This window comes from Haplochromis burtoni, unplaced genomic scaffold (assembly GCF_018398535.1).
Source record: "Haplochromis burtoni strain Fernald_Lab_line unplaced genomic scaffold, NCSU_Asbu1 Contig_173, whole genome shotgun sequence".
Classification (NCBI taxonomy): Eukaryota; Metazoa; Chordata; class Actinopteri; order Cichliformes; family Cichlidae; genus Haplochromis; species Haplochromis burtoni.
The window spans coordinates 1227796-1254015 of NW_024582534.1; the positions used below are offsets into that span (position 1 = coordinate 1227796).

General features: G+C 43.0%; 2 protein-coding genes across 3 annotated transcripts in view; one reads left to right on the forward strand and one right to left on the reverse strand.

Moving 5' to 3' along the window:
- The window catches only part of cog5 (component of oligomeric golgi complex 5), a 63322-nt gene that overhangs the window by 16787 nt on the left and 20315 nt on the right, over nt 1–26220 (reverse strand). Inside the window, exons 7-11 of the mRNA XM_042225521.1 lie at nt 12552–12682; nt 9319–9478; nt 7085–7197; nt 6899–6976; nt 3666–3747 (exon numbers count right to left, since the gene is read on the reverse strand). Coding sequence (XP_042081455.1) covers nt 3666–3747; nt 6899–6976; nt 7085–7197; nt 9319–9478; nt 12552–12682 — 564 coding nt within the window. The remainder of the gene's footprint in view (nt 1–3665; nt 3748–6898; nt 6977–7084; nt 7198–9318; nt 9479–12551; nt 12683–26220) is intronic.
- LOC102306449 (G-protein coupled receptor 22) lies at nt 16448–26165 on the forward strand. 2 transcript variants are annotated; one of them, XM_005933831.3, is made up of 5 exons: nt 16448–16728; nt 18047–18775; nt 21201–21345; nt 21668–21814; nt 24858–26165. In XM_005933831.3, the coding sequence occupies exons 3-5, from the start codon at nt 21223–21225 to the stop codon at nt 25908–25910; spliced, it is 1323 nt and encodes a 440-aa protein (XP_005933893.1). In that variant the 5' UTR covers nt 16448–16728; nt 18047–18775; nt 21201–21222; the 3' UTR covers nt 25911–26165. The 2 variants fall into 2 exon arrangements, with proteins under 2 accessions (XP_005933893.1, XP_042081456.1); XM_042225522.1 differs by lacking the exon at nt 16448–16728 and having other exon boundaries at nt 17578–18775.

A 26220-nucleotide genomic window follows, 5' to 3' on the forward strand; every position in this document is an offset into this window, starting at 1 on the left:
ACTGTCTTCCCCAGTAGGTTACTTGCATATTGCCCTTTTATAACTGTAATCCAGTACTGGTACTTTTGGCTTTTGTACTCTGTAGTAGCAAGGAATTTACCCATGCACTTGACGTTTCCACCAGGGCTGTACACAGTTGGCTTACACTGGATAAGTTTGGGTCTCTGCTGTAGCTTATTAAGGGTCGTTTCTGTCATAACAGTGGTGTCTGCGCCTGTATCAATTTTGAAATCAACTGGACTGCCATTTACCAATAGCTCAATGTCCCAGTCGGCATCTGAGCCTGACTCCTCAATGACTGTTGTTTTTGGCTCAATTACTGCTCTGTTTCACCTCATTCACCGTGCTTTCCACTCGGTCTGCACTTTGCTGTTTGACTTGTTCACTCTGGCGTGCTAGTTGAATGGCTCTATCCAGAGTTAAGTCCGCCTCGAGCTGGAGTTTTTGTGAAACATCTTTGTCAATTAATCCAATGACGATACGATCACGGATCTGCTCGTCTTTACTGCCGCCGAACTCGCAGTGCTGCGCAAGCTCGTACAGGCTCCGCACGAAAGCCTCGACCGTCTCCCCGGCCCTCTGGCTCCGTTTGTGAAAACAGGCGCGGTCGTGGATAACGTTTCTCTTTGGGACAAAGTGCTCATCGAACTTTTGTATAACCAGATCATACTCAAACTGCGGACTTGGCCTGGCCTCCGTAGCAGCAGGAAACACAAATGAGCCATATTGGTTCGGCATCTCTCCCCATGGAGTAAAGAAGCGAGTTCACCTGCACTTCGCCGCTCTCCATCCCTAGCTTGGACGCCACTCGAAAACGGGAGAATCTCTGCCGCCATATCGGCCACTCTGCCGACTGTGTAAAGTCGAACGGCTCCGGAGGTCCAAATTTAGCCATTTCTTCGTGTAACTCGGCGTGAAGTCCTCAATTCTGACACCATGTCATGTTCGGAGGCAATAAGACGCAGGGTTCTCAAGCACGAACCACTTTTATTGAATTGTAGCAGCAGTGTACGTCGCTACATCAATTTCTGGAAAAACACATATACCACCGGTCTCCTAGCGACCTCTAGTGGCTGTCCTCATGGTAGCCTTACTAGGACAACATAAACAGATTTCACAACACACACTCACACACACACACACACACAACACAGAGGCCATGACAGTGAAATGTTCGCGAGCAGCCAAATCCACCTCTCCTGTTCTCACTCGCCACCCAACGCCTCCGTGTGACAGCGAGAGAATAATTGCGTCAAAATTATTTACTTTTTAAAATTAATTTATTTCTTTGTTTTTTGAGGGGCTGCTTTTGTCGATTCATCACCGTTACAGCAGGGGTGCCCAACTCCAGGCCTCGAGGGCCGGTGTCCTGCAGGATCTCACCCTGGGTCAGCACACCTGAATCAAATGATTAGTTCATTACCAGGCCTCTGGAGAACTACAAGACATGTTGAGGAGGTCATTTAGCCATTTAAATCAGCTGTGTTGGATCAAGGACACATCTAAAACCTGCAGGACACCGGCCCTCGAGGCCTGGGGCTGGACACCTGTAATTTACAGAGTCTGATAAGATGAAGAACACCTGAGGGATGATTACTGAGTTAAACCAAAACCTTCAAACATTTTAAACTTGTTCCAGATGATTCTACTCACCAGAAACACTGAAAATGGTCAATACTGTAATCAATAATCAATACTGACAAAGTTATTACTGAATTTTCTTTTGTTGGTTCTTATGTGTGTTTAAAACTTTGCAGTTAGACACGAGGCCCAGCAACCCCAAAACCCACGCCACATTTCCAAATGCTCATTTTCTTAGCCAAACAAAAAACCTGATTCCATCCACCACCATCTGCTGACAGACTAGACTGAGGTCAGCAAACTCAGTACAGATGCTCAGATACCCTCCCCCTGACTCCCTCCTCCAGCTCTTCCAGGCAGACACAGAGGTGTTTCCAAACCAGCCACACTGACCCATCTCTGCAGCATGCCCCAGGTCTGTCCCTGTGCAGGCCAATCCTGAAACACCTAAACTAAGAGGCGTCCAATCGGGATCCTAGCCACATCCGCAAACCACCTCAAACGGCTGTGGAGGGGCAGCAGATCTGTTTTGAGCCTTGAATGATCAAACTCCTTCTCCTGTCTCTGAGGCACGACCCAAATCCCTGAAGCTCATTTCTGCTGCTTCCAGACACCGTTTCATTCTTTTGGTTTCTGCCCACAGCTTTTGGCCACAACTGTCATCAACTAACTGCATCTCAAAGACAATTTGTAAGCTGTTTGTGAAATCAGAAACAGCATCTCATGTGTGTGCATCATTACAGGGTTATGTGCTAATGTTCACTCACAGCATGTCACACACCAACACCAGTGCAGTTTGCAATGGCTGCCCAACAAAGGGACACGCACAGGGACCAAATAGCTGAAACAGTGAGTCCAACACTATGTTCTGAGATAACCCGCATCAGGACACTCAGTCACATCCCACAAAACAAATTCTCCAGTAGACTTGTATACTTCTTTAAAAGGGGAAGCCTGCCAATCCAGATTCATTGTCCAGCCAAGATAGCCCCACAGCATCGAGAGTCCTGTGGAACTGAGTGTAAACCCTGTAGGGAGAGGTTTAACTCTCTGTGAAGGTCTTCAAGGGCAAAGGCTCAGAGAATCCACACGGCTCTCTGCAGGACAGGGGAAAGGCTAAAGTCGGTAATGTCTGGTTTTACATGCAGACATTTTTATATAAATAGACCAAAAGATTTATTTCTTATCTCTGTGCAGGCCTAACAGACCCTGCATCGTGTTGTGGGTAACACATTCACGTGACGAGTGAAAGGTCACCACTTCAGGGTTGCACCAGGAAGAGCAAACGGCTCAGTGCTCTGACAAATCACACATGTCGCCGTGGTGACCCTAGGATCCAGCCGAAACCTTTAACTCGAGGTTGCACTGTTGCTCTGTCAGAGTGTCTATTCTGTCAATTTCAAGTGCTTTGCATGAAATTTCAACTGGGAACGAAAATAGATCTACTAATGGAAAATGACAAAATAAATATTATTACAACAAATGATTTGAATGTAGAAATAATGGTCATCATTTAACTTTGTTACAGACATAAAGAACTTGGAGTATTTCTAAAAGGAAGCACGCTGGTATGGTGTTTGCATGTCCGGCTTCCTCACCGAGCACGAGAATGGATTTATTTAGTATTGTTGTTAGCACTGTGGCTTCACAGCACGAAAGTCCTACGCTTCAGAGCATACTGAGGTGTTTCTGTATGCAGTCTGCATGTTCTCTCTGCATACTCTGGTTTCCTCCCACAGTCCAAAAACATGCATGAACAGACCACAGGTGTGAATATTCGAGTGTCTCTCCGCGTCAGCCCTGTGACAGATGGGTAACCTGTCCAGTGCTCTCCCTATGACATCTGGATTGTATGTAAACACAGAAAACAGGATGTGTCTGCAGGTTTGGGACTGAGCTCACCCGAAGCACAGCGCGCTCTGGGACATGGCGATGCTTCTGTTACATATGCACAACACAGAACATTTACTTTCTTACACAACAGCTCGACAAGTGGAACAAACTCTGTTTGAATCTGTGTGAAAAGAAAAATCATGACAGACGTTGGTGCACAGGAGTGAAAACGGGAGAATAAACAGCCTTACCTTCAGTCGCTTTATGAAACTCTTCACTGAGCGTCGTAGTTATATTGTTCCAGAAGGTGTAGAGGATATCAGGTTGACTATCCTGTTGGTAAAACAAAGGAATACTGATTATCTGACACTCGACCACGTCGCCCTGATTAACCAGCGCCCTACAAAAACCTTTTTTTCCACGTTACAGGAGCGCTTGTTTCCCCTCCATCACAGTTTTTCATGTGATAACAGTAAACCCACCACACGCCCATTCTACTCACAGAGAAAATCTCTGTGTGACACTTTCCCACGTTTGACGGGTTAAACTCACACCTGCATCGACACACAGGAACTACAATCAAAACTCGTATGAAACATGAACTTGCAGACACATACACACATCAACACACATAACCTGATTGTGGAAAGTGCTTTAATTATTTCATGGAACCGGGCATGTTCCTGTGTATTGTTCTCAGTGCTCTATTAGAGAAGCATGCTGCAGGTCTGTTGGGCATGCCTCTGACCTCTGACCTCCCACTTTCCCCACTGTCTGCACATCTGTCTTTGTTTGTTAATTAGAAACACAGAAACCAAAGTTACTTTGAAGTTGGAATTTAGAGACAAGTTTCAATTCAGTTTTTTTCAAATTTAATTAAGTTTTATTTATAACAACAGTGACCTCAAAATGCATTATATTGTAAGCTAAAGAGCCCCCACTGCTTTTATGAGCAAGAACTTGATGAAAGTGGGGAGGAAAAACTCCCTTCAGCGTAACCAGAGGAGGGAGGGTCAGCTGGGTATGAGGGGAGGCAGACAGGACAAAAGTCACTCTCTGAAAGATCCAGATCCATAATAACTTAATGCGTTCCAGTATTAGCGTCACAATCCGTCACAAAAATAAGGATTTAATCTGCTTCTTAGTAACGTAGAGCCATTCATGGATAGAGCCTGCTCAGTGCTCAGTGAGGACATGCTCAGCAATCTTGGCAGTACAGACAAGTTTTACAGTTCATGCTTATTTTGCCAAAGCAACACTTTGTTAACTCTGGGTTGGTGGATATGCTCCAAGTTTCCAAGCTGTAAATCCAATGTATGTGAATGTTATTTAGAAAGCACAGTCCTTGTATGAGTGGGTGTGAATATTGTATGTAAAGCCCTTTTAGTGATCAGGTAGAGTACAAAGAACCGGTCTGTGTTTTATTTACCGTGAAAATTCAGGCTTGACTGTGAGTGGCTGATTGCTGGTGTCTGTTCATCTCCTGCTTACAGGATCCTGAACTTATCATCTGATTTTTACAGCCAGAGTTTTAACACTGTGGTTTGGAAATGAAAAGACACGGCAAAAGGTTACAGGGCTGGTAAAGAGTACTGGCAAGGACTGGCTCATCTCTGGGAGTGGGTTCATATCTGGCTGTTGCATTCTCTATTGCAGAATCCACTCGTAGTTACAGTAACTTCATATATTACTGACATATGATTATTAATATATTATTATTATTTTAGGTGAATGACACTGACCAAGTGTGGAGAACTAAACCGAGTTTCATCAGCTCAGTTGTCCAGGTCAGCCACATGTTTGTCACACAGAGATTTTCTCTGTAAGTAGAATGGGCGTGTGGTGAGTTTACTATTATCACATGAAAAACTGCGATGGAGGGGAAAACAAGCGCTCCTGTAACGTGGAAGAACAAACAGGTTTTTGCATAATTGTGTGTAACTGTGCATGAAAAAGCCCCAGAAATGTAACAACTACTTCAGAATCAGCGAGGTGTTATTCAGCTACACTCCTGAGTACATGATGCAAAATAACATCTTCCTCATAATAATTTACAGCTGATTCTGTCACATTTACATGTCTGAATTAGTGTTCAGAACTTTGACTGTACCTTCAACATATTTTCATGTAATGCTTTCAGAGCTGCTGACAGCCAGTCCATTCTTACATGTATACTTGTGTCCATAACAGTGAAGCTGATGGTGCTGCTGCACTGCTGAGGAGACTTGCATTTAGACATGTCATTAGGTCCCAAACTCACACCTCCATCTCTGGGTAATTGGTGAGAGCTTTGTTTCCATAGTAACATTCTCCTGCTTTCATTTCTACAACTCTGTTTCTGTGGAGGCAGGCAAACGAACTCGTGCTGCTGGCCGCCGTGTGAGAACGTGTTTGCACCCGTACTGATGTTTGTCACACTTGAATGTTTCAGATGATCAAACAAATGTAAATGTTAGACAAAGACAACACCAATAAACACATAATGCAGCTTCTAAATGAAGGTGATTATTATTAAACCTGCATGGCCCCCCGGTTATAAAATGAATTAACTGTGGTGTGTCACAGTTTGATTTCTTCAGCCACACACAGGCCTGATTACTGCCACACCTGTTCTCAATCAACAGATACCTTAAATAGGACCAGCCTGGCCAAAAGTATTTGTACTCTGTCACTTTACACCTCTGGGAAAATGGAGCCATGAATTCTGCTGTCGACCAAAACATCCTGAAGGAAAGTGTCCCAACATCTGAGTGCAACCTCAAGCTGAAGCACGCTTGTGTTCTGCAACAATGATCCAAACCACAGCAGTGAGTCGTCCTCTGATTGGCTTAAGAAAAACCAAATGAAGACTGGTCAAAGTCCTGAGCTGAATCCAACTGAGACGCTGGTGCAGGACCTTAAAAACACGGTTGATGCTCAAAAACCCTCCAATGTGGCTGAATTACAACAATTCTGCAAATATGAGTGGACCCAGATTCCTCCACAGAGCTGTAAAGACTCACTGCCAGTTATTGCAGACGCTGAGGGGGCCCACCAGGGGGCCATCACTTTTACACGTGCAGATTTTTCACCTTAATAATAATCACCTTCATTTAGAAACTGCATTTTTTGTGTTGTCTTTGTCTAACATTTACAGTTTGATCTGAAACATTTAAGTGTGACAAACATCAGGACGGGGCCAAACTCTTTCTCTCAACACTGTATAAACAAATCAAATGGGCTTGATCTCAAATTTGAACATTGTCCTGGTTTTTTAAACACCTCTTTGGGACTCGTGCTTCCTTCGCGAGTGGGACACCAGGGGAACAGAATACAGAAAGCAATTATAAAAATATAATTTACTGAGGTCTGCAGCAAGTATTTTATTTCCATTTGGACCAAGTGACATGTAAAGTCTCCTGGTTATTCTGCATGTGACTTTTGCTTGAGTATTATTACTGGGTTTCACTAATGAAACACCAGAGTAGCAGTATAGCTCACCCACCTTGATGATCTCATCAATGAAGCACACGTGAGTGACGGGGTCTCTCTTCTTCATCAGGACTTTCTGCAGGTGCTGCACCTGAAACGACACACAACAAAGATGGCCTCGTACTTAATTCATCAGCCACGCTGGCAGCTGTGCCGTTTTATTTAACGCTCGGGCTTCAGTGTGTACATGTATATGTACTTGTCTGGATGCAGCACATATCTGGTCCATCAGTTTCTCCAGGTTGGTCCACAGACCAGCACGGAAAGCAGCTGTGTTGCCTGGTGTTGGTAGCACTGCTCTGCCAGGAGCACCTAGAGGAACATCAACCACAAATCATTTCCACCAACAAAGCAGCTTCCTACGGTAATTAGATTTTCTCCAGGTTTACTCAACATGTGTCGACGATTTCTTACAAATATAGTCTCATAAAGATTGCAGATTTTAACAAATTTAGTGTGAAATACTGCAGTATATACGCTGGGGACTAGTTTCAGTAATGGAATAATACTGACATACAGTTTTTAATAGTTATGTGGAGTTCAGTGGCACAGAGGACCGAGATAAGTATTTGCTCATTTGCCATCAAACACATGAGCAACATTCTTAAACCACAGAGTTTAGTACAATGTGCCCTTTGCAGTTACAAAAGCTTCGACTCTACCTGCTTTCCATGAGGTTTGGAAGTGTGTCTGTGGTGTTTGTGGGAATTTCTGGCCATCTTAGCAGCACATTGGTGAGGTCAGACTGTAACCCCCCCCCCACAAACTTGGCACAGCGCAGTGAGACAAGCATCATTCTCCTGGCAGCTGCCAAACCCAGACTGGTCCATGTGGAGAAGCGCAACTCGTCACTCCATAGCTTCGCCACACCACTGCTTCCAACACATCGCTTTGGTGATGTAATGCTTGGATCCAAACAGCTTCTGAAGCTCTGTACACACCGAGTTAATCTGAAGGCCCCATGAAGTTTGGAGGTCTATAGCGACTAACTCTGCAGAAAGTTGGGACCTCTGTGCGCGATGCGCCTCAGCATCCGCTGACCCCGCTCTGTGACTGTACACGGCAGAGGTCCTGTCATTCCCAGTCACTTTGTTGGAATACCGCTAACAGCTGACTATGGAATATTTGGTAGTAAGGAAATATCACAACAGGTGGCATCCCATTACAGTACCAATCTGGAATTCACCAAGTGACCCATTCTTTCACAAATGTTGGCAGAAGCAGTCTGCATCACAAACACCTTCATTTAGAAACTGCATTTTTTTGTCGCATGGAGTCACACAAACCACCTGCAACTCAACACCTCAAAGACTAAGGAACTGGTTGTGGACTTCGGGAGGTCCAGAGCAGGTCCACTGCCGGTTCAGATAGAGGGGGAGGAGGTGGAGGTGGTCAACAAGTACAAGTACCTCGGGCTGTGGGTGGACAATAAACTGGACTGGTCATGCAACACAGAGCACCTGTATAAAAAAGCCCAAAGCCGACTGTACTTCCTCAGGAGGCTGAGGTCTTTTAACATCTGCAGGAAGCTCCTGAGGATGTTTTACCAGTCGGTGGTTGCTGGAGTACTTTTCTATGCTGTGGTGTGCTGGGGGAGCAGCACAGCAAAGAAGGACTCATCCAGGCTGGAGAAACTGATCAGGAGGGCTAGCTCTGTGGTCGGCATGAAGCTGGACACTCTGGTGACAGTGGCAGAGAAAAGGACATAAAGAAACTGATGGACATTATGGACAATGCTGGGCATCCTCTGCACACGGCCATTAACAACCAGAAGAGTCTGTTCAGTGACAGGTTGCTTCTCCCCAAGACAAGAACTAACAGACTTAAAAACTCCTTTGTCCCACACGCCATCAACTGTTTAACTCCTCTCTGGAGGGGAGAGGGAGGGGAGACAGGAGGACAAAGGAGGGGGGAACAACTAAGCTGTAGTGCCTCTTCACCTCACTGTGCAATACTTTTTGTAAATAGTCAACAGTGCAATAGACTCAATACTTGAAATGTGCAATTCACTTGTATTTTTATTTTTTATTCCTATTTATTCTATTTATCCCCTTCGTATATTTTATTTATATTGTCTCTGTATTGTATATATGTGTGTGTGTATATATAATATTCTGTAACTCTGTAACTTCTGTCGGTGCTGTGCTTTTTTGGAAATCGAATTTCCCAGAGGAACCCACCCGAGGGATTAATAAAGTTCTATCTAATCTAATCTAATTTTGTGTTTACTTGTGTTATCTTTGTCCAATATTCAAATTGATCTGAAACATTTATGTGCAACAAAGGGGGTAAACACTTGTTCACACCACTGTTTTTCAAACCAACTCATGAAATAGATCCAATTATTAAATGTTCTTCTGTTTGATCATTACAAATTAGAACAATGCACTCAGTGGGCAAACCTTTCTGAAGCACAGTCTTCTTCAGGCTTACCTCTGGGGTTAGCTGGCTGTGTCAGGCCTTTGATGTCAAGAGCACTAGTGATGTTGTCCTGTATGGTGGTCTGGTAACCCCCAACCACATGGCTGATGGTTTCTCTGAGATTACCCAGATTATAGAAGACCTGAAGGGCTGTGCCAACCTGGGTTGGGTTCTGATTATCAAAAGAAAGAAGGGGGGGGGGGGGTCTGGGGGGCGTTGGGGGGTTTGAAAATGAATGAGGCGTCGATATCAGCATCTGTTTGGTGACAGCTTTTAAAGCTGTCACCAAACAGCTTAATCTCACAGAACGAAGCAGCTGCAGGTCAACTGCTACATTCATTTAGATTTAGCTTAATTCACACAAGAACAAAAAACATTTGATGGAGAGAAAAGTAACATTATTGTTTTTGTCAGTGTCAGTTATCTTCTATAAAAGCCTTTCTGATAGCATTAATAAGGTCGCTAAAAATGTTTGGCTAACTTGACCTGCATTACACTTCTAAGCTTTGTTAGCGTCTTTGTTAGGCATATCTACTGTAACACTTGATAAATCCCCGCCCTGTAAACAAGCACACTCACACACAGACACGCGTTGTGAGTCTGTGACTCAGTGCTCGAGTGTTAAATGAATCGGTATCCCGTCTAATCTCCAAGCACGTGCCATGCTAATTCCCATTATGGACAAAGTAATCAACTAGGGACCATTGTTTGGGGGGGGGGGGGGGGGGGGAGTCTGGCTGTTAGAAGAGCCACAGAGCCAGAACAACAATGGGGTTTTCTTTCTGGCCATGGGACAGTTTCAAGCTCGTTATCCTCTTGCAGCTATTCAAGGTGTTTGCTCAGCCAATCTAGATGAGTTTTGTGGACTTGTAATTATTTTATATTTTATATATTTGTAATTTATATTTTATTGTGATTTTATTTGTACTGCAATTTTACTGGAAAGCACTTTGGTGTACTTCGGTCTTAAAAATGTGCTATATAAATAAATTTTGATTGATTGATTGATTGATTGATTGACTTCTAGAAAGCACTCAGCTACGTCCCTTAGGGATTCCTGTTGGGGGTGTTTCAGAAGGACCAGGTCTCTAAAAACCATTATTATTGGCCAATTGGTCCCTGTAGCAATCAATTCAATTCATTTCACTTCAGTTTTATTTATATAGTGCTAAATTACAACAGTCACCTCAAGGCGTGTTATACTGTAATTTAATGACCCCACAATAATACAGAGAAAACCCCAAGAAACAGACAGCCCCCTATGAGCAAGCACTTGGTGACAGTGGGAAGGAAAAACTTCCTTTTAATAGGAAGAAACCTCCAGAAGAGCAAGACTCAGGGATGGGCAGGCATCTGAGAGTTATACCAGGGAGCCAAGGTTTCTTTCTCAGAGGAGTCACAGTATTCAGAGTCATATGCAGTAAAAGTATTCAGAAGGTAACCGACCTCTTTGAAAGTAGTGTGTCGGCACATGGTACCGAAGAAGATAACAGAGAAGGAATTATGTGTCTTTATTTAGTCACAGTTAGGGACATCTACTGTAATGAAATGTACTCCCAACTGCTGTGTTATCCATTATTATACATTTAAATTAAATATTATTAATGATCAGGGAAAAGAGGGTTTTCAGGGAATACTGTGACATGTTTAGTTTCTATGCTGTATGTCAAACCAAGAACCATCCTGAGAGCTGGGTTAACAATCACAGACAGCATTTCTAGAGGCAGTCAGCAGCTGCAGGGTTTCCCCGTTGGTGACGATTTTATCTTTGTGGTTTTATCAGGCAGTTTTCTCTGGTTTGCAGCCAATGGTGTGAAGTTGCAAAAATGAGAGTTAGCACCTTAGAGTCAGAAAGGGCTGAGTTCCAATTCAGGAATGGGCAGCTGCCCCACAGGAGCAGTGGAGTATCTCTGGGTCCTATGCGCTAGGAAAGGTAGAGTGAAGTCGGACACTGGCAGACAGTCGGTGCAGTGTCGGCAGTGATGCGGATACTGCAGCAGTCAGCGGTGATGAAGAGAGAGCAAGCTAAGCCGTTGATTTCTAAGCTAATCTATGTTCCTATGAAACAGTGAAAGCACCACCGTTATTAGAACGGTGCTACGTTTACATTTAGAAACCTTAACGTTAGAGTCTGACAGGATATCAGACGAACCCTAACAGCGCTCTTCAGTGATGTTCATGAAAACAGAGTTACCCATAATATTAACATTATAGACTTTAGCCACTGTTTGTTTTTTTTAGATAAAGAAGAGCAGTGTGGGTTTTTTTGTTGTTGTGTTTTTTTACGTGGGTCAGTGGAGCTCCCACTCACCAGATGGGCTACAGGGTATCTGCTAGCAAAAATCAGAGGACTGAGGTGAATCTCCCACACAGCCCAGCCAGCACGTCCAAGCTTACATAACATTCACAACAAGCAACTGTGTAAGAAGCTGTCACTGTGTGTCCATACAGTACATACAGTATGTGTGATGTGTGCGTTTTTCATATGTGTACACACACACAGCAGTGGTCAGGATAAAAATACTTCTCCTGTGGGTGGAATACACCAGGGGGACAGAGGTGTGTGTGTGTGTGTGTGTGTGTGTGTGTGTGTGTGTGTGTGTGTGTGTGTGTGTGTGTGTGTGTGTGTGGTTTTCTATTTCTGGAGGAACGGCTTATTGTCTCGATGCAGACATAGACGTTCACAGGAACCTTACAGTCACAGTCTCCTACTAATCTCCACTCTGTCAGCAGCTGCAGACACTCCTCAGCATCTCTTTGGGTTCACACACCTAAACATGAAATAGCTCTAATGTTGTTATTTCTTCATCACCATAAATGAACTCTTCTTTCGTAGATGTTTCATTATCAAATATTGCAAAAAAAATGTATAACCTCTCCCATAACTGCTGTTTTTAAAGGATCACAAACGTACGATGCTATTTTGTGTTTAACATTTTCACTGCTGCTTGGTGAGAAGTATGTCACACTCTAACATGCACGCTACTCACAACAGCAGCATCTAAAAGCCGTCACATGGAAACACGGTACAGCTCTCACTGTGACTGCCAGCGACCTCCAGAAACCATTTGCCAACTGGTTTCAGAATAGCCACAACCAGTTAGTGGTTGCCAGGTGAAGACCGACTGGTCTCTCAGCCTGATAAGTCACTGACATTCTCCCTTAGGAGACTTAAATCTCAGGCAGCACACCGGGTCTCAGACAGCGCAGAACAGGTAGAAAACAAAAGAACGGAAATTTTCTACCTGGATTTCCATTCCTTGCTCCAGCAACCGCTTGGCCTGGTTCTCCACCTCGAGCCTGGCTCTGCTGATCAACAGCAAGTCGTTCTCGATCACCTCGATGCCACTCAGATCCACACCCTGCGACAGATAGTCTGGAGAAAGCACACAGGAGAATATTGAACGTGGATCTGTCAAAAGTTATTAAAGAGCAAAGCCTGAACTTTACCATCAACATGAGTCAGAATCTGCAATTTAAAACAGACACAAAGTATCTGACTGTTGATCCTGCACAGTCCCATACGGAGCACACAAGCATACAAACAATCTTTCCATTTAGAAACGGTCTCTATTTATTTATTTGAATGCAATGTTGGACTTGCTGGGATAGGCTCCTCCCCCCTGTGACAGATGGATGTTTCCAGTACACGGCTATGTTTTGATAGATGAGAGGACAGAAAAATAAAAGGACATCAGCTGTTGAATATGAGAAGAGAGGCGGAAAGAGTAACCGGGACTGATAACAACCCATTTCAGAGATGCTATTTGTCGAGAGAGAGAGAGAGAGAGAGAGAGAGAGAGAGAGAGAGGAATAGTGTTTACAGGCAGGTGGCAGGATGAGGCACAGAGGACGAGGGAGTTGGACAGGAGCCACGTCTCTTTGCCTCCTTCTAGGCTTGTGTTTAACAATGAAACTGGGTGTTTTCTGACTTGTGTCTAAATATGCACACATAATGCAGGCCATAATGTGCTAGACCCAAAAGGAAAATTTAGACTTTTGTACACACGTGGTGAATTCATTCAGCGTGTGAAATAGAGAACAAAGAGATAACAGTAAGAGCTACTCTAATATCACACCACGTATGGCAGGCCCAACTACACCCGATGAGCCTTCACTGCGGTTACTTCCGCATATTTGAGTGGTTTTACACCAGATGCCGTCCCTGATGCAATCCCATTATGATTCCCATCTCCACCCAGAAAAGAACCTGGGATCTTTGGCTTGTTAGGTGGATGTGTCAACCACTACAGTAGCCACTCTAATGGGACAGTGTTACACTTGCTTAGATGCCCTGTGCAGAAAACAAGAGTCATGTGGATCTTCAGTAACGCACAAATGGCCTGGGATCTGTGGGATTTTTTTAAAGCACACAACTATTTGCACTGTTTACACACAGGACCAAGTGATGCATGGAGTAGACCAGTGATACTGAATGGAATAAGACCTAGAGGAACCATAGAGGAGACAACAGGGCTGCAGAGCTGGAGCTGCTGCAGTTCAAAGGGAACATAAGAACACGGTCACCCAGAGGCAGAACAATGAGAGCAGTATTACGCGCTTCATGGAAACGTAGCGTTTCCCAGACCACATTGCAGCAGTACCTGGCTTCTGTTTGGCCACACAGAGCTCCTCTGACTCGTTATCATTCCCAAAAAATTCATTAATACCTCCCTGTCAAAGCTGCCAAATCCTTAAATGACATTAAATATAGTTTGATTTTGCTCTGGACCCACACGTCAGCCACAGAGACTATTTGGTTAGATGTGCAAGTGTGTCAGGAGAGACCACTGAAATATGCCTCTCGCTTTACAGTGTTTCTCATACACACCAGAAATGGCACTGGGTGAATGTCAAACATCACGCTGTTATGACCAAGTGTCATATACTGGACGCTCGGTAATCACAGCAGCTTGGAAACACACCTCAAACTTCTCAGTTTCAAAGGGGCTTTAATTTCATGAGATGCTTCACCTCCCATCTGAGAAGGTGATGATGAAACGTCTTCAGGAACCTTAAAGAAGTCCAGACCCTTTTCTTTCCAAGCTCCTTAGACCACGATGACCTTCTGACTGAGAACGTACGGTTACAGTGTAACCTCGGTTCTCTTAGTGAGAGACTCTCACCCCACACCGTTACATATGTAACGGTGTGGGGTGAGAGTCTTGATATGCTAGAGAACCTTTAACTTTCAAGCTGAAATAATCCGTTTCTATGCAGATGTTTCAGCTAATTAGCAAAGTTTTTATGAGCCCATACTCATGGTCCTCCTGATAAGCAAACAAACAAGATCGAATAAAAGAAACCTTTATCAGGTCAGCTCACATCTGCACTAAAAGACAAAGGGAAGCATTGAAATAGAAATAAAACTGAGAAATGGATCCATTTGTTACTGTGAAACGTCAAACATACCAAACAAAAACAGGAGACAAAATGACTTTCTTCAAGCTGAACTTAGAAAGATTCTCTGACAAATACTTTGTTGATAAAAGGGGAGATGTGTTGTAACACAAAGCAGACAGCTCTGCAGGAAGTTTTATTTTTAGCTTTCAAGAAGAAGAATGCCTGAAACATCTTTGTAAACACAGCACGTAAAGAAGCACAGAGACTGTGCAGCTGCTGAGCTCAAGGCTATCACAACTAGTCCTTCTGTTTGTCCATTTGCTTAAAGGCACAATGTCAATGATCTCTAATTTTTGGGTATTAGCTCTCCCTCATACATCCTAAGCATTTTAAATAAATACATAATAAAACCAAAGAAATTCATTACCCGTGAAATTAATCTGAATAGGTTTGCACTTAAAGAACCGTATATTTGGCTGGTGGGTGTTCTCATATAAACACACAAGATAAAAAGCTGTTCTTAACAATAATAATAATAATAATAATAATAATAAAAAAAGCAACTGGGGGTGTTCATGAGGATGAGCGAGATGGGGAGACAGTTCAAAGATATACCTCTATACTCATCAAAATATTCTTGTTTTCACACAAAACTAGGATGTTTGGATGTTATTTAGTGCTTACCTGCTTCTTCTGCAGTTTCAAAGATGGAGCGAGCTCTGAAGTTGTTCAGGGACGACTGTTCGATTTGTGTGTGAAGGATTTGTGCACCGGCATTATTTGTAAACCAAATGTGTGAAGCTTGGACTCTTGGCAATAAAAATGAGACTCTCCCTCTGAAGCCTAACGTCAGTGTCTGTTAATATGGCATTTGTCACACAAAGTTGGTTGTGTATTCCTGAAAACACACTTTTGCTTTCAATGTGCACGTCTGTTTGAAATAGTGGAGACGACGTGTCACTACATTTATGAGCTCTGCCGTGCTTAGAGCAGCATAAGAGTTTAAACTGAGCAGAAATGTTTGTGTTCGGTCTCCTTCCATTGTTTTCTCTCACATTTCATGTAAATTGTCATCAGAGAAAAAGCCTGTATTCAGTTCCTCTTCATAACCCCGGGGTCGGCCATCTCTCTCCTGCTAACCACCTGATGTGGCTGAGAACAGGTGGACTGCAGAGACCATCATCCCTGTTACATTTCTTGAATAAACAGATGAAGAGCAGCAGCCAGATGTAGTGAAAAATCATGTTCACCCTACACAAAACAGACACGGTCCTGATCTGAATTCTGATCCAACGTGTCGGGGTTGGCTTTGTCTGGTGGTGCTGTTGTTGCCATGCCAATGACAAGTAGCTCTAATTAGTGCACTCGCGAGCTACGCCGCAGATACGCACGGCGAGCAATAAGGGCAACACCGCAGCTACTTGAATGGTAGCCAGATCGGGACAATTAAGCATGCAGCATCGGGCAGGTGCTTTGCAAACACAAACACCGGAGGAGTGGCCAAAGTCCTGACAGGAAAGATGCTGTCGTTGGTATCGTCATGGCCACTGCTTTAATGAGGGCAAACAAACTTATGGGGAGATGGTGCAGAAGAAAAGGGAAACAAACAATGACTCCTGCATGCTGGAAACTTATTACAAGCAGCTCAAAACACATATACAGTACAGTAAGAAACAAAGCATGAGAGTGGGAAAAACATTAGGAGGACGTCTGCTTTGTAAACCCAATTAGTTAAGCGCAAAAGAGCAAAAAGAAAAAAAAGAGCAGGAAAAGATGGTTTGATGGTGGGGGGTGATGGAGGGGGCGGGAGCAGTGGATGAGTGGGATGGGCTACTAGAGGTGGAAACGGAGACAGGCTGACAGAAGAAGCGAAGCAGAGCGCAGAGAGGGGGAGGCGGGCTGTGGTCTTACGAGTCCCTCGCTCTCTCTCTGGAGTTGCATGCAGACAGATTTCCACCCAGAAAGGATTCAACAGTGTGATCGCTGCACGACGGACTACTGAGCTGAACCTCACATCACCTGAGGCCACTGCACTACCTCACCTGAGGATGAAGGATCACTGAGAGATGATCTCAGCAGGTAAACTAATGCACAGCATCATCATCATCATATAGTGCTGCTCTGACAGCATGTGAATGTGCTGCACCGTAAAAGGAATTCATTTGTAGATAAACACACACAGCGTGCTGACATGTTGCTGAGCTGTGAGTCACGATTTTCCAGCAGCGATTATTCCGAGCGGAGAATAATTAGACCAAATGAGCGGCTGGCAAGCAGCAACAAACACTTCTCATAAGATAAACGCAGCGACTTTGCTGCCCCCTAAGGAGATGGACACAACAAAATGCTGATACAACACCAAACTCATTTACATGCGTCTTTAGGCTGAGGTCAGCAGGACAAACGTTATCATGTCACAGATAATATGAGCTTAAATAAAAGAGTAATTTTGTGTTCTCAAAGGGGCATTTTTAAGATTACACTACAGCAAATGAAGGTGTTGAACTCTGCTTGGGGACAAACGTGTTGACGAAAAGTCTGAGCTCACAGCACACAGATGTGCTGCAGCTAACACTTATTTGTTCAATGTGCAAAAATACTGATGTACCTGAAATTTACCCTGTTTTTAATCAGTGAAGACACCAGATTTATACATTTAGGTATTTTTAATCTTTTAGAATAATCAAAATGGCGCATGCACTGTTGGCTCCAGAAATGTTTTCAGAAATGTATGAATCCTACATTTACATAAGGAATATTGGACCAGGCGTGGCATGATGCCATCATTTCTGGTTTTAGATTAGATTTTTTGTGAGTACAATTTAATTCATTCAAAGTTCAATTACTCAACTGTAGGTCTGTGAAGGTTCTCAGTCATCCAGGTCATCGTAGTCTAAGGAGCTTCTTCAGTTCCTTAGAACTGAAGAAGCTCCTTAGACCACTCAACTGTAGGGAAATTTGGATCTCTATCAGGAATTATCTGATCCGATTAAGACCAGACAGTTTAAGTTCAGATATAGTCATGTGGTGACAAACCGATGTGTGCTCTGTTTTTGACCCATCAGTGTCGTTTCATACACATGAATTAAATTCAGTTTTATGTATACAGTGCCAAACCTCAACAACAGTCGCCTTGGTTGTACTGCAGAGAACCAGCTCGCAGTATTCAGCACTCATTTTGTGAACACCACATGATGAGAACCATCAAAGACAAAAGGCAAGGCATCAAAAACTGATTAAACGCAGACTGTGCACATGAAGAAGAGGGCAGAGGGACCAGGCCATGTGTTAGAAGATGATCAACCAGTTGAGTTAAATGATAGACATGTGATGTGACATCCAGACCAGGAGGAAAACATTTCCTAATAAAAAAATATTTCACCTTTTCCTGCCCTAGGGTCATATGGAATTTGACTGAGGAGGAGCACAAATCCTGATGACAGAGGGACATGGCAAAATTCTCTGCTTCAATCAGTTCTTCCAGTCTGTGAATGATAAATCAGTGGATGGACTCCGTTAGTCCGACTGGTATATAAGGACTCTCTGTGTATGTGTGACTATCTCGGTGCTGACCTTGGTGCAACACTCCCTGCCCTTGGACCACATGCCTCTAAAGTTCAGAGCAACAATCAAACAACCTTCCTTCCCCCCATTTTCAACCTTCTCCTTTCAGTGTTGTGCAGAACACGAGAACCTGACAAAGTCTCACAGGTGCGTTAGCCCCTAACGGGACTTTCATAATCTCCAAAGATCAAAAGCTGAATATGTCCTGAAAAGCTGGAAGCAGAGCAGAGAGGAGGATTGTTTTGGTGCTGGCATCGTTTTCAGGCAGAGATGACACTGGAGGCAACAGTTTAAGCACAACGGACAATGACAGGACAGAGCTTTACATGAAAGACGCCATTGATGTTAGTTCACTGGTGCAAATCACATGCACCCCGAAGAGGGGTGGGTGTGCACTGCACAGACTTTTACCACTGGATAACTGGAACCAGTATCCCTGAACATCAAAAGCTGCAAAAGAGATGGATCAAACAAATGAACTTTACCAAGTCCGGAGACAGTGGAGTGGTCCAACATGCTTCTAATACTGCTAAGCTGGAGAGGACACTGCTAGGAGGAAGTGGTGAGTTTTAACCTCTCGTGTCCACACATCTCAGTCTTGGACGATTACAGTTGACTTGTTCCCAACAAGAACACTACAAGTCCTAAAGCTAAAGAACCTGGGTGTACGTGGAACCAATGAAAATGTGTGTTCAAGGCAAAACAAATATATACATAAATGTTTTTATAGATATTTTATATATTAAACAGCTACACTAATGGAAAGCTTACTTTCACTTGGCGTGGCTGTAAACATGGAAAATAACTACAGTAACTGCAAAAAAAATGTTAAAAACACTCGAGTAAAAGGTCACTGGCTGTTCTCTTCACCTGGCCAATAACGACATGCTTTTCTTGGTTAAAGCACTGCTCTTTATACAAACATGTCTCCAGTTCCACTTTGGTAAAATCATTTTAAGCCTTCTGGAGTCTTAGAAATGTTCTAATACAAACTAACCTAACCTTAACCATTGGCACATGTATTTGATGTTCAGGGTTTTCTTTCCCGTCTGACTGCAGCTATCCAAAGACCATCTTTGGTTTTTACTGAACCCTTTTCAAATTTCTACTAAATGAATTCCTGCATTTTGCTGGTGAATGATCCTTTCAGTCTGAAATCTTATCACACACTTACCCCATCCATTTCTGACGTTTGCAAGACAACAAATAATCATCATGAAAAAGACATGCAAGCAGTTCTGAAGATATAATAGTGTCTGTAATTCTGACCGCTTAACACTGATTTCTTTAACTTGGTTTCCACTGTTAAGTAGGGCTGGGCCATATTATACCGTTCACGGTAATACCGGTATAATGTTAGGCAACGATAGGAAAATGAAATATCGCGATAGAATGGGAGTAAAACGCGCATGCGCGGTGCCTTTGTTTTCATACGCACATGGCCGATTGTTGAGTGAAACAGATGAACCAGAATTGGTTTGTAAAAATGGTGCAACTTCAGTGATGTGGAACTGGTTTGGTGTTTGTCTGTCAGATACACAACAAAGCACATTTTTTTGCAGAACATGCAAGCGGCCGTCGTTATTGTCATATTTGTCGGACTAAGATGCTCTTAAATCTGGGAGTAATCTGGGTCCTAAACTCCGTATGCTTCAGGTCAAAAAACACTGCAGCATCACTTAGAGTTAAAAACTGTCTAAATTCTTTCATCTTTAATAAAACGATCAGCATTGCTGCTTTACCAGGTGTAACTATAAAGTTTAACTTCCAGGCATCCATGAAAACAAAAGTTATTACATTTAACGGAGTTAGAAGTTAGCAGGAAGCTAGCGGAAGTTAGCTCGCTAGTTTCGCTAGTTACCTAAGCATGATATTGCATGTTCTGACTGAGAGATTTCTGAAAAAAATCAAACGTACAGCTCTGCTATCACTTCCAACATAAATGAAGACAGGAAACTAAACAGCAGTGATGTTTGTAGGGTTACTGAAGTTGGGCTAGCTGGTATATAATGATGTGCTACGTGATCGCTAGCGACACAGCTATGTTAGCATAACATAAACAGTGAAGCTGGAGGACGAACACTAACACTTTTCCACTTATAAAAGTTAACGTGAAGGTTCTTCATGGTTAGAGACAAATGCAATCGCATGGCAGGATGCTGTAAACGGACCAAACTTCAGTCAGGAGAACAACTGAGATAATCCATCCACAATGCGAGGTTAGTCATTAATATACTGCAACAACATGGGAATAGAGCAGCTGCCAGAGAATTCAACATTAATGAATCAATGGTACAGAAGTGGAGGAAGCAAGAAGAATGAGTTTAATAAAGTTTGATTTATCTGACTGCTTTGTTTCGCTTAATGTGCCTTATAATCCCGTGCACCTTATGGTCCGAAAAATACGTACTGCACACTGTAGTTTAATGTTGCAAAGCACCTCTTTTTAACTTCAGTGGATATTATACATGGTTATGCTCAGGATATGTCAGCCCATTTCTACTGGAAATGCCTTTTGGTTAAACTTTCAGCAAGGAATTTGCATTTGCACTGTTGCATTTTTATAAAGCTTTAATGTACATAAAAACCAGCTTCTTGTTTATGTGAAAATAAATGGAAGGTTGTCTTTTTGCACTAGTAATGTTGTGGAGCTGTATTTTGTCTCGCATCAATTATATCGTCGGTTATATCGTTATCGCAAATTTTCAAATATATATCGTGATAAATATTTTTGGCCATATCGCCCTGCTCTACTGTGAAGTATACATTACTTAAATTAGATTTTCAACAAGCACAATTAAATGATCAAAGAGTAGCAATGTCACGCAAGGGGAAAGCTTTGTGCTTGTAGACGATCCATTCTTCACTAAAACCAAGCGCAGTGTCCTTTGCAGGGTTTGCCAGTTTGATGACACTTGAACAAATCTTTCATATAACTAAGCTTTCACACTTCTGAACAGTCTGTGTTTGTGCAAACTACTCTTCAGGCCTCTTCCTCCTATCAAGATAATGCACACGTCCTCAGTGTTGATGTCTGCAGCCACCATGAGCAACACGACTGTGCTTGACACCGCTGACCCATCTGATCTTGACATGAACTCTTCTGAGGAAATATATCCCATCAGCTTCCAGGTATTGCTGCACCCTTATAGACGCATCTTAGATTGAACTTCAAAAGGAGATAAGAGACTCTGTGACCTCCTTTAACTTCTTTAATAAAATGTTTCTAATATAGGTGCTTTTAAGTAATAAAATTATATTGTTTTTAAACATCTGATGTCTTCTCACATCGGTTTCTTTTATCAGCAATTTCATTTTATTATTATTACTATTATTAGTAATATTACACAGCTGTAGGATATTTGCTTACAGTCAAATAAAAAATACGTAATTTAACTTCTACAAAATGTTCAGTGAAGCGTCCTCATATCCTCCAATGTCTTTCTGTCGACAGGCTTCTCTGACAGGCTTCTTGCTGTTGGAGATCATTCTGGGTCTGAGCTCCAACCTCACTGTGCTGATCCTCTACTGTATGAAGCAGAACCTCATCAGCTCTGTGTCCAACATCATCACCATGAACCTGCATGTGGTTGATGTGTTGGTGAGTAGGGATGTGCGCCAAAAACAGCTTCACAGCTCTGCTTGCATTGATCACACTACGTGCTCACTGTGTCAGGCAACTGGTTTATCAGTAACTCAAGTAATCCAACAACGAGCTCCAATTCAAACCATCATGTGCCAGAAAGGCATAAACAGCCTCATACCAAAGCAATATCAGCACAGCAGATAATGAAAAGCTGAGTGCGAACATGACAGTGAGGAACACAAAAATGTGCATTTTAGCCTCATTCTTATTTATGCACACACTGCCGTTACCTGCTCCAGCGCCCAATGACCTCTGAAGAAGGCCAACGCCATTTCCTCCACTGCAGTCATCGTTTCCACTAACAACACTATCAGAGTCAGCTGCTAAGAGGCATTTCATAGCACTATGGGTTACCACTGAACGATTCTGAGGTTCTCACATCATTGAGAACGATTATGTCACTAACGTTTGTTTTCTAAGAGTGTAGTGTTGTTTAACTGCTCTACAGGGGAAGACCCTGCAGGTGGAGTGGATGTGATGAATCATAGTCAGCCCATTAATAATACTGTATTTTTAAAAATCCTATGTACTAACCTCGCTAAACCCATATTTTTAAATGTCATGCAAAAACACAAACTTGTAGCACATATCTGCTCTCCATTACAAGCATGTGAATAGGTTCAGAGACTGAAAGCAGCAGTACATTTTGTCCAATTAAAGTTGACACTGAACCTTTTGTTGAGCAGGTAGATGAAACCATATGTAAACAGTAGGGGTGCAACGATACACAAAATTCACGGTTCGGTTCGGTCCGATACTTTGGTGTCACGGTTCGATATTTTTTCGATACAAAAAAAATGTTCATGCCTTTTTAATTTGTCATTTATTAAAATTATAAATATATATTTTAACTCAAAAGTACAGTTTTTAAATTTAACCCTAACCCTTGTGCGTGTTTTTTATTTTGACAGCGAATGCGCACCTGCGGACCACTTATGTGCAGCCCTGGTTATTTAGCTCATCATATTGCAGCCACAGAAATTCTTTTGTCCATGAAACCATAAAGCTGCACTTTCTTTTTGCCTTATAGTCTGATTTGTCATAACTTCTCCGTTTTGTGGTAAGCTTTTCTTTGGCTGTCACTTCTTCACCCTGACCTGTCTTATTTGGCTCAGCAGAACTGAAATATATATCCTGCTGCTTTTACACACACACTCACATAAGCTCAGCGATTCTCTGCGCGATCAACCTCTCACATGTTTAAGCTGCGGGAGATTTCACTTGTCATGTTTGCATAGTAAGCTAACGATTAATAAGACGATGTCAGAGGAATTGGTGCACAAATTATCATCACTCACAGATCAGTGCTGTCGCTCTCTATACACAGTTCGCACGATTGCAAAGTGAAAGCAAAAAAACAAGCGCAAATTCAAACGCGACTTCAATATGTCACATATTGACAGTGGCTCACCGATGCCAATGACATAATTACCCAGCTACATTTCTGAAAGAATGCAAAAGCATTGACATATATTTTTCCTTCCTACAATAGCCCGACGGGCAGGGCAGAGATAGATTTTGGTAGCCCGACTGGAAAAATCGCTAGCCCCGGGACGTCGGGCTAGCGATATTGCGAGCCCTGTATCTGATTGAGGAATCACTCATCTTTGGAAAAGAGAGTTTATTACAGAGAAATGGCTCTTTCCAAAATAAAAGCTATACTATCCGCTTCTTCTGGGCTATATTCTCAGCAGCATATTAAACATATCAGGTCCCCATAAGGAGAATCATGTGCTAACAGCTGTCTAAATGACTCGGCTAAAGTTAGTAGCATGCTTGTTTTTGTCTGCTTCCACTTGTCTTTGCACTAGGATGATGTCGGCGTAAATGTGCAGTCATATTCGTTGTGTTCCCACTAGTGCTTTCAGGTTAATCTCGTTGAAATGACCTTAACGCCACAACACGGCAAATCTCCGTTAACGAGCTACCGCCGATCGCTCCGTGCATGGGGCTAGACGGCCAACACGTTAACGAGCTAACTGCGCTAACACACTAGTTCCCACCATGTAATTGAGCATTGCATGGCACATCCAACATACTGTTTTACTTTAGTCCATGACTCGCTTACCTTCAGGGTCATACGTCACATGAAAACCAAAATAATTCCAAACGCCAGATCTGAATGAGGTGGGGGAGGTCCATGTTGCAAGGAGAGCTTAACTTCTGTCTCGCTAGCTTGCCCTGCGCTCTTCCTTCTGACGATGCTGTCTGTGTTGAGCGCTCAGTGGATCTGCGCTCGACAGTGCAGCCTAGGCGGAGTAGTCGAACGCAGATTCACTGAGCGCTCAACACAGACAGCATCGTCAGAAGGAAAGTTGATAAAATAAATTACAAATTGTATTGTTCGATACATATGCGTACCGAACCGAAAGCACTGTATCGAATGGTTCAATATCGATATGAATATTGGAGGGGCTTTATCAAAAACTCGTCCCCAGTTTGGCTGTGTACAGTTCTGATTGTCATATTTAACTGTATGTTTCTTTTATTCCTGCCCACTCCTGTTTATCAACAGCAGCAGAGGTATACCAAGGTTAATACAGGCAATTAATACCAAACAACACTGTGGGAAAAAACTTAAACAGTTAACAGAAATGCATATTAAAAATACTGGTAGCTGCCAGTGTTACCCCTCAGCCTCACAGTAGATAGATATGATTTCCTTCTTATCATATTGCAAGATTTTCAGGAAACCAAACCTCTGACCTTGACCTTAAGGTCGAGGTCACTGAAATTTGAGCTCATCTGAGATGTTTAACAGTTGTGCCTATGGTATGAATTTCACAATCCTACGTGGCTTCTTTCTCAAGCTATCGGATTCAGAAAGTTGGTTGCCCGCTCAACAATAACTCATCAGCCTTTTACAGCCGAGGGATAAAAACTGGACTTGGAGGAAAAAATTAAGAATAAATTCAATAAGCCTGCCTTTAACCAATACATGAGATAAAATCAAACATGTTGCATTTGGGACATGATCTGTCTCCATCTCTACTTCCAGATATGCGTGTGCTGCATCCCACTGACAACTGTGGTGATTCTGATTCCACTGGAGGTGGACACAGCCATGATGTGCTGCTTCCATGAAGCCTGCGTCTCCTTCACGAGTGTAGCAACCGCCGCTAATGTCCTAGCCATCACCGTGGACCGTTATGACATCTCAGTACGTCCAGCGAACCGTGTGCTTACAATGGGCCGAGCTGTGGTTCTGCTGGGATCCATCTGGGCTTTATCCTTTTTCAGTTTCCTCGTTCCATTCATGGAAGTGGGCTTCTTTATCAGATCCAGTTCATATCTTTTGAACCAGACTACAGTGGTGACTGTACCTCATACAAATGAGTACTACACAGAGGTGGGTCTGTACTATCACTTGCTAGCACAGATTCCTATATTCTTTTTCACAGCTGTTGTAATGCTGGTGACTTACTACAAGATTCTTCAGGCTCTTAACATTCGCATTGGAACACGGTTTCAGAACAACTTGCCTAAAAAGAAGCAAAAGAGCAAAAACACCATCTCTCTTAGCACTGCAACACAAGCAGAGTCAACTGAGGTTTCACAGAGCAGTACAGGTGTCAGGGCAGGTGGAAATGCACCTTTGGGCATGCGGGCATCAGTGTCTGTGATTATTGCACTAAGACGAGCCGTAAAACGTCATCGAGAGAGAAGGGAGAGGCAGAAACGAGTCTTCAGAATGTCTCTTCTCATCATTTCCACGTTCTTATTTTGTTGGACTCCAATAACTGTACTCAACACCATCATCCTCAGTACTGGACCCAGTGATCTGGCTGATCGCCTCCGCCTGGGTTTCTTGGTAATGGCCTATGGAACCACCATCTTTCACCCACTCCTCTACGCCTTCACCCGGCAGAAGTTCCAAAGGGTTTTGAAGAGCAAGATGAAGAAGAGGGTGGTGTCTGTTGTTGAAGCTGACCCTACACCAAACAATGTGGTCATACATAACTCATGGATCGACCCCAGGAGAAACAAGAAGGTCACCTTTGAGGACACAGAAGCCAGACAAAAATGTCTATGTTCACAGGACGCAGAGTAATGAGGCTAGCTCAAATGTAAATATGTCAAATATATACAATATATTGCTAAAAGGGAGATGGAGATGGAACAGGGGAGAAAAACTAAAGCTAAAATGGTGTGCTGATTAAACAATGGAATGCTTACACTATATTGCCAAAAATATTCCATATTATCAACAAAGAATTCATTCAATTCTGGATTTAACAGGAAGTCAATGAAGGGAAGCCAATACAGGAGAAATCTGCTCTCTCTTTCTAGTCCCTGTCAGGACTCTTGCTGCAGCATTTTGGATCAGCTGAAGGCTTTTCAGGGAGTTTTTAGGACTTCCT